Source organism: Belonocnema kinseyi, chromosome 9 (genome assembly GCF_010883055.1).
Source record: "Belonocnema kinseyi isolate 2016_QV_RU_SX_M_011 chromosome 9, B_treatae_v1, whole genome shotgun sequence".
In the NCBI taxonomy this organism is placed as follows: domain Eukaryota; kingdom Metazoa; phylum Arthropoda; class Insecta; order Hymenoptera; family Cynipidae; genus Belonocnema; species Belonocnema kinseyi.
In genome coordinates this window covers 4,355,258-4,364,430 of record NC_046665.1, presented here as the reverse complement: position 1 = coordinate 4,364,430, position 9,173 = coordinate 4,355,258, and the positions used below count along the sequence as shown (strand labels likewise).

The following is a 9,173-nucleotide window of genomic DNA, read 5'->3' as shown; positions in this document are numbered from 1 at the left end:
GAATTAAATGTGCATAACTATGGATAAATACAACAAAAGAAAACGTGGATATTTTTTTATTTCAGAATACTCTATCTGGTATTATGCAAAAAAGTATACTTGGACAACTTTTACCGGACGCAATGGTAAGCTACTTAGAAAATCATGGCCCTGAAAAATTCGCGCAGATATTTTTAGGAGATTATGATACGCCAGAGGCCATTTGGAATGCTGAAATGAGAAGATTGCTCATCGAGAAGATCGCAGCTCATATCGCTGACTTTTCTCCTAAATTGAGAAGTCATACTATGGCCCGGTACCAATATATTGCAATTCCTGCTATTAGGTATCCTCAGTTGGAAAAAGAATTATTTTGTCAAATATTTTACTTACGACACCTCAGCGATACTGATAAATTTCCACAGTGGCCAATTTTAGAACCAGTAGGTCCTCTTAAATCAGTATGGATCTGAATCATTAAAAATTATTTGCTATTTGCATGTAATTATCGCTTGGGTTTTCAGGTTAAGTTATTAAAGGATGTCCTAGATGCTTGGAAAAAAGAAGTTGAGAAGAAGCCGCCAATCATGACAGTTGATGAAGCTTACAAAGTACTTGGTTTACAAAATGTTAAACATCACAATGAAGCTGTAATTCGCAAGTCATATTACAGATTGGCGCAAATCTATCACCCTGACAAAAATGCACAGGGCAGAGTAAGTTTCATTACCTGCTTCTAAAAAATCTTTCAAAAAGCAGGGCAGACCGGGGCAAGATGAGCATAATTATCATTTTCAGTGAAATATTTGCAATCAATAGTAGTATTTTTTTTTATTTTAAAGTTTTTTGTACATAAAAATCTGCAACCTCGTCAAATCACAATTACAAATATGGAACTTGGTATAACGAAGGTTTAAGTATCTCTGAATTCGAGTCTATGGCCAATCTGTTGGGTATTTTTGTCTTCCGCCGTCAAAAATAAATTTTATAACTGTACAGGCCTATTTGAAATAATTTTCGAAATGCGGAAAAGGGTTTATTTTATGTTTTCGACATTGGTGCTTACGAATTGAAAGTCAGATGTTAAACAATGACCAATACAACAAAGCTTTCAAATAAAATCAGCCATTCTCTGATTCGCTTTGCGTCCGATATATTGGATTGGTAATTTTAATTTTGTAAACATGACTTCAGATTTATAATAAGAAACTCACTGATCCCTCGGGTACTGCATCTTATAAAGAGTTTATAAAATTTTTAATCTTTTCGTTCGTTATATTGTATCGGCCATTTTGAATTTAAAAAATATAATTCTTAGAATATTAGCAGCCATATTGGATTGGCCATTCTAATTTATTTTGACGCAGTTTCAATAATTTTGATTGTAATTTGACGAGGTTAAAGATTTTTGATGCTCATACATAATAGTGTTTTCACGATTAAATAATATAAATATTTAAAAATATAAATGCAATTAATGATCTTTATCAATAAACTTCTTTGTGAAAAATTGCTTCAGAATAAATTTAAAAGAAAAAATTTTAATTACACTATACATATATATAAACTGATTTTTCTAAAATTTGAAAAAGTAGTATTATTAGGTGTTACTTTTTGATCAGTGCAGTAATATATACGAAGATGTTGGTTTTTTGATCTACTAATCCTTAAGTTTATTTTACAAAAGCTTTTGCTCCACGACGTTAAACCTCTTCAGGACAAACAATTTTTCTTCTTCATTATTTATCTGATAAACATAGACTGACGTATCCTATATAACACACAAAAATTTTATAGATAATATAACCATCTCTTGATATTAAAAAAAATTAGTAGAATCTCGGGAAATCCCCGGTCTCTTTTATTTTTGATAAATACATAGCCTATAAATCAGATGCTGTTCTTCTGTCGGGAGGCTCAGATCTTCAAATCGCCCGCCTTCCTCCTCTACTGGCGCACTTATACAAAAAAGAACAGTATGAGTAACTTGTGCGGGGCCACCGATTGCTCATTCGTGCCGGTTCTGCACTGGTTTCGGTCGTGCGAACAACCCCTCAATCGTGGAAAGTCGGCGACTTCGCGCATTGTTGCTCAATATACTATTGTTCTTATCAATCATATATATTTAGATAAAATTTTCATTTTGTCATTTAATACCGTATGCTAATCTTATTAACGTTTTCCCTAACATTATTTCTTCGCTGCTTCTAGGACCAATTCGAAGCTGTTAATCAAGCTTATGAATTCCTATGTAGCCGAAGTTGCTGGACAACAGATGGTCCGAATCCCGACAACATTGTTCTAATATTGAGAACACAAAGTATTCTCTTTCATAGGTATAAGGACGAATTGAAACCTTATAAGTATGCTGGATACCCGCAAATCATAAAAACGATTAAATTCGAAACCGCCGATGAACAATTGTTCTCTAAATCTGTCCCGCTATTGGCTGCTGCTAGTGAACTTACATATCACACGCTTCACTGTTCTGCTTTAAATGCAGAAGAATTAAGAAGAGAAGGAGGATTGGGCGTTCTTTTAGAAGCTTACACAAGGTGCGTCTCAGTACTTAATAGGTCTAGCAAACCTGAAGATGTAGCAGTCCAAGTGTGTATGCATATTACAAAGTGTTTTTCCGTCGCTGGATCATTTAGAGGATGCAGAGATAAAATTACTGAATTGCCACAGCTTGTTAAAGATCTCTGTAGGATATTGCATTTTAAAGTAAGTTTCAATAATTATTATTCTTTGATAGGTTATTTCTAAGGTTTAACACAAAGTATGGTAGTTATATAATAAATGATTAAAAACTTCAGAGCAATTATATTAAGAACTAATTTAGAGCAACACTATTGCATGTCGCTGGACTTTTCATTGGAAAAATATATAAAAACAGCACAATAAATTTATATTTTACGAAAACTTGTAAATATACAAGTCTATCAAGAAAAAGTGTTTGATTCAAAGAAATGGTGCAGAATAATATCGCCGATGAAATATATCTTCAGTCTAAAAGAATGTTTTTTTTTGTATCTGAAAAAGAATAAATAAAGCGTAGAAATATTCATTTGTTATTGTAAAATATTCGTAATATGAGATGAATACTTCACAATAGAATAAACACAATAGACAAAATTTTTTAAATGATAGTCATTTTTTGAAATTTTTTTTTCCTAAAAAAGTCAATTCTTTCAAACCTCCCCCTCCCGTAAATTCTCTTCCCTACATCTCCAACATTCCCGTCCCCTCACTTCCCTTCCTTGGAAAAAGTACGACGGACAGACACCCGACCTAAACTATAAGGGTTTCTACCCGGGGCTACGAAACTCTAAAAAGTGAATGAGTCTTGAGCACGATCTATCGCTTAGCGTTAAACAGTCATTGAGTGTCGGTATAGCTCCTCTACTATACTTAAGAAACAAATTTTGGTTCAACATCGACAACAACTATCCACCCAATGGTCCTAAACTACAAAATATAACAGGGACAAAGAATTAAGTATAATCCCCAAGTGTGACCAAGTTAGGCATCATCCCTAGCCTGTTTGGTCTACTTCAGAATAAACACGCAACATAGTTGATGAAATATCAATTAATCCAAAGAACGATGTAATTCACTTAAAGAAATGAGAGATTCAGTTTAAGATTAAAATAATTGGTAAAAATAAACCATGCTTTAAAACAAACAAATAATCCAATGAGTTAAAAAAATATCTCCATTGTTTAAAAGATTCGAATGGTAGAAGTAACTTCAAAGAAATGTTTTAAGAAGATTTGGTGGAAAAACTTATTTATTTTCTACAAAGAAATGTTCCTTTAATTTACTAAGTTGTAAGTAGTATAATCTCGAGCCTAATCTATACCATATCGAGAACTAATTATTGTTGCTAACAATAATAATTGCTATAAAAAATAAAAGAATTTGAACATCAATCAATCAATCATAATAAACGGGAACGGAAGTCCTATACCTAATCTTATTCTCTCTCGCCCATTCTCTTTATCATCTCTAAATGCCTCACGATCTCACTCATGGTGAAATTTACCCCACACTAACATTTTTCCATTGTTATGTTTCATTACACACATGCTATTTCTTTCTACTCACACTCGCAGTCACAGAGTATCAAACAACCAAAACCAAAAACCGAATTCCTTTTATCCTTCGTTTTACCGATAAAACTCAGCTGAACTATCTGATATCACTGGCCAGCTTGTAGCTTGCTTAACCTTGTATGACAAAAGAAAAACATCACTTCTACTCCCTTAAAACATTTCAAAACTTATTTTGATAATTTTTAAAACATACTGACTCATCAATGCGCCTCTAATTCGCCCCTTCTTTCGTTCTTTCTCCTTTTTCTCTTTAAATGCAGGCTTATCACACACATAGTGCCCTGAAATAACACCTAACACCTGGTTTCTAAGCACGCCTTTTCCCCGCGCCAACACTTTTCCCGCGCTCTGCTTTTCACACCCGCTTTTAATCCAGACAATCTTCATCATCGTTCCTATCGCTATTACCTCTCCTTTAATTTTCTTCTACAGCCATATAGTTTGACTTCGTCCCGGCCCGTTTCTGTCCTCCTCTCCCTTCTCGAACAATCCTGGATTTCCTCGTCCCTTTCTATTAGATCCTTGCCATCCAAACACGCGAGCCTCTCAATCGTCCCTTGGCGCGTAGCAGATCTCCTTTGTTCTTCCATGTCGGCAGCTGAAGCAATATCTCGTTATCCTCCTTTCTCACTCGCAGCACTTTCCGATTCTTCTTGATTTGAGCTCCATCTTTTCTCTCTTTCTTTATTCTCCTGATTCTTCCACGTTATCACAGCCTTTCCAGGTTTAAGGAAACTAAGTAGGCTTACAGTCTACCTGTTTCATTTCTCCTCTGAACAGTCTTAATCCTCGAGTCAAGCTGCTCGACCTTTCTTTTCAGTTTCTTTAGCATTTCTTCAAACCTCCTCCTATGAGTCTCCCTTTCCGCACTCCTTTGCGCCCAGCCGATTCTTGTACTAGTTTTCCTCCTTTTGCTTTACTTGAGAAAAACATTTTTCTACGCCTTTTCAAATTCTTCACCAGTTGGTTCGCGCATTGCGTCCTTTCTTGACCTTCCTGAAACTCCATCTCTCCTTTTATCTCACATTATTTCATGAAAACTATCTAACCTTGCCCTGGCACCTCCCACGGGTCTATCTTATATCCTTCTTAAACCGAAATTGCTAATGAAAATGTAGAATTTACTATGATTAAAAATAATAAAATTTCAGAAGTATTTTTCCCTGATAATGACCCAATACAATGTTTTAGTAAAGCTTATGGCTGCGATACTCTTTAATAATGCCGTAATATCCGCATAATAATTGTGTAATGATAATAATAGGGATTACTCTTTACTCCGGTTTTTATGATTCTAAATAAGAAAGAGTTCCCCTATCGAATAAAAAAATCCCCATTTCTTCACGACAAAAAATTGAATTTTCAGAAGATCGAAGTTGCGAGGTTATTTTATTCGCATCGCTCTCGACTCTTGCACTCAAATTCTCACACGTCTTGTCTGTGCCATACCTCGGAGCTCTAATACGTTTGGTTCGGTTGATCACCACTGTATATGCGCGAATAAACAGTATTTCCTTATAGTTTTGCAGGCTATAATTTCTATCGTACATATTTGATCATTGTCGGCCGAAGTTAGCCATTGTTCTCATTCATATTTCTCGAGACTTCGTACAAATGCAGATCGCTAAACTGTGTAAGTATAAGGGGACTTTGATCTGCTTTTTCTCGTAAACTTTCTTTTTTGCCTTAAGGCTGGTTTCTTCGTTCCACGTTACATATGTACAGAGAAATAAATGGTCGAACAGGAAAGGCTGGCAGTAAAATTTGAAAGAAACCACTCTACGTTAATCATTCAGAATTTAAAAGAAAGATAAATTCCTCAAATCTTGTGTAAAATTAGAAATGCAATTATAAAATGACTTGAATACATAATGTTTATATAAATAAGATTAAAGATCATTTAAAATTCCAATACAAAATGCCAAATTTTAAACTTAAAAAAATTTTCTTTTTCAAATAATGATTTCAAATTTAGACCACTTTTTAAAAACTTGAGTTTTTGAATTAAATTGTACAAGTGAATTTTACTATGTGAGTCAGGTATAAAATTATTATTTTTCAGTATTATTTAGTTCTTCTGTAAATAGTACTGTTTTCAGAATCAAATCTATGTTATTTATACTAAGCGTGTTTTTTTCATTGCCGTCCTATTTGTTTTAAATCCGAAAAAAGAGAGAGAGTATAATAAATACATAACTGTGCCGGTACCAATGGAAATTTTTCTATGTACTTTTACCGGGGCTTCGGTGGTTCGGAACCCACCTTAAACTGTAGGTCCCCTCAGAAAAAGCTGATGCCTTACCAAGGATAAACGGGCTCCGTACGGGAGACCAAACTTGGGGGTCGAAGCGGATTTTAAGAAGACTCGAAAATGAGTTAGCGATCTCCTTGCGCTTGGAGGATCCGTACGGAGGCAAACACGCGGGATGGTTGCCGGACGCTTTCGAGTAATGGACATATACACATACGCTTACACAACACACCAGGGCAGTGCTTCGAATATGTGCGTCTAACAGATGACTTCAGAGGGATGCCCCCCCCCCCCCACCTTAGCCTGCTATGGAGGCTTGCGGAATGCATAGCTGGCGAGGCTCACTTTGTTTACCGGTGACAAGGAAAGGCGTCCTTAACTGTGCGATGGGTAGGCCTGGCACCTGAGAGGTATAATCTCAGAAGAACACTCGACGAAGATGGCCGTATTCGAAGTGCTGCCTTGAGATTAAACACGGGTGTGGCACAATAGGCTTTGTAGCTTAATCGCCAGGGGGTGCCCCCCCCCACCCACATTACAACTAACCAACCATTTAATATTAAATTAAAATAATTTTTAAATCAAGTAATATTTTGTTGTGTCAGTTAATTATTTATGTGATCGAATATAATTATTTAATTCTAAAATAAATTATTAACAGAATAAAATATAAATTTTTGCTGTTTGTCCAATCAAAATTATCTGAAAGAAAAATATTTTTTGTAAATAAAAATTTTTTGTGTACGAAAGAAACTGTTTGAATCTGAAAATAGCTTTTAGAAAACAATTTATGTTGTTTTGTAGCTCAGCGATTATTAATAATAAAGTAAATTAAATTGAATTTAAATTCCTTCAATTCATTATGAATATTGAAATATAAATGAATGGGTCAGTATACATCAGGAATATCAGGATCTGCAAGCATTTGTTCGATTTTAGGTAAACTTTGAGAATTTATAGTGTTATATAAGAGACATTTAGGGTCCGAAGGATTTTTGAACATTTTTTAAATTACGGGATTGACGCCATGTTGAATTTCGGCATCTCATATTTTTTTTGAAATATCGATTTTTCTGAAACCAGTGAATGAATTTTAATAAAAATTGTAGGTGTTATAGATGAAAGTATACTGAAAACATGTCCAAAAAATTTCGAATTTTTTTTTTGTCATAATGCTAATATATAAAGAAACTAATGAAAACTAAACTCATTTTTTCGTTATTTGCAGTGATTGGCTACTTAATATCCATAGTTTATGTATGAAATACGACAGATTACAAAATCTTATAATTATAATTAAGAGTCTTTGACACAATAAAAAACATGACAGCTAGGGTCTTTGTCAATACAATACTAGTTTATTTCACACAAGAAAATTAGTCACTTAATTTAAAAAAAATGATCGCAATGAGTATTTATTAACAAGAATTTTTTATGAACATCAATGTTCATAACTATTATGAACATTCAGAAAAAAAGTCGCCTCGAACCAAAAGTATCATTTTTAAGTACATTGAAGTTGATACTAGTAAGAAAGACATAGAAGATTTAACCAACCTAATTAATGAACAATTGAAAAAAAAAACCAAATAGATCCTATGCAGTCCAACTTCTCACTATGGTACCAAAGGTTTGGGGAATTCGAAAAATAACATCTGAGTTTAGAGTGCTGTACAGTTTAGCTGGTAAAGTTGTACAATTGCCCACAAAAACTGGTATTGGATCATCCCTAAACCTTAGGCTCCAAACAAAAGTTTCCGAACTTGAAAATTAACTTTTCAAAGTTTGCCAAAATGCGACCTAAGGTATGTGCTTTGAGGCGGACTGCGCCCTTCTCTTCTGATACAAAATTTTCATAATATAATACAGTATCAAGCTTGCACACGAATTATCTTGTATTTTGTTTATTTTATTTAGTACAATTATTTCGGTATTATAAAATAATTTTGTAATTATTAGGCTGTTAATTCGCTATTGCAATATATGTAAAAAGGATCATTATTATTCTACAAAGATACGTGTTTGTTAAATTTTGTTAGCAATTGCCGTTTATGAACAATTATTTTCATATACTTTTGTGCAATAATTCTAATCATGATTATTACTTATATATTATGTGGGTGCGATTTCATGTCAAATCATGTGAAGAACTTAAGCTATTGTTTGTAATTTTTATGAAAATTGTAGTATTTGTTCTTGTAGGTGTTAAAAGAAAAACCCTGACATGGTTTTTGAATAATTTACAAAAATGACAGGATACTCAAAATTGAAAAATTTGGCCCTTTTTCTTTGAACTTTCAGAACTTTTTTGATTTTAATACTATTAAGATGTATTTTTTTAATATTCGCCATATTGTGCAGTTCTGAACAAAAATTTCTTGAAACAAAAAATGTCAAAACCTTTTTGAATTTTTCAAAAACGAATGTTTAAACTGAATTTCTGAAAAAATACCCAATTAAAAAAAATGTATAGATAGCTTATACTATCCTCTAAATAATTTAATTTACAAATTCATTTTTGAAAAATTCAAGAAGGTTTTGACATTTTTTGTTTCAAGAAATTTTTGTTCAGTACTGCACCATATTACGAATGTTCAAAAAAATAAACCTTAATAGTACTAAAACCACAAAAGTTATGAAAGTTTAAAGAAAAAGACCAAATTTTTCAATTTTGAGTATCCTGTCATTTCTGGGAATTATTCAAAAATCAAGTTAGAGTTTTTCTATCAACACCTACAAGAACAAATACTACAATTTTCATAAAAATTACAAACAGTAGCTTAAGTTCTTCACATGATTTGACATGAAATTGCACCCATATAATATAT

The 9,173-nt window shown here is 33.2% G+C and overlaps 1 protein-coding gene across 1 annotated transcript in view; it reads left to right on the top strand.

Moving 5' to 3' along the window:
* The window catches only part of LOC117179665 (dnaJ homolog subfamily C member 13), a 231,313-nt gene that overhangs the window by 153,050 nt on the left and 69,090 nt on the right, over positions 1-9,173 (top strand). Inside the window, exons 8-10 of the mRNA XM_033371683.1 lie at positions 66-422; positions 504-695; positions 2,191-2,703. Of these exons, the coding sequence (XP_033227574.1) occupies positions 66-422; positions 504-695; positions 2,191-2,703 (1,062 nt within the window). The remainder of the gene's footprint in view (positions 1-65; positions 423-503; positions 696-2,190; positions 2,704-9,173) is intronic.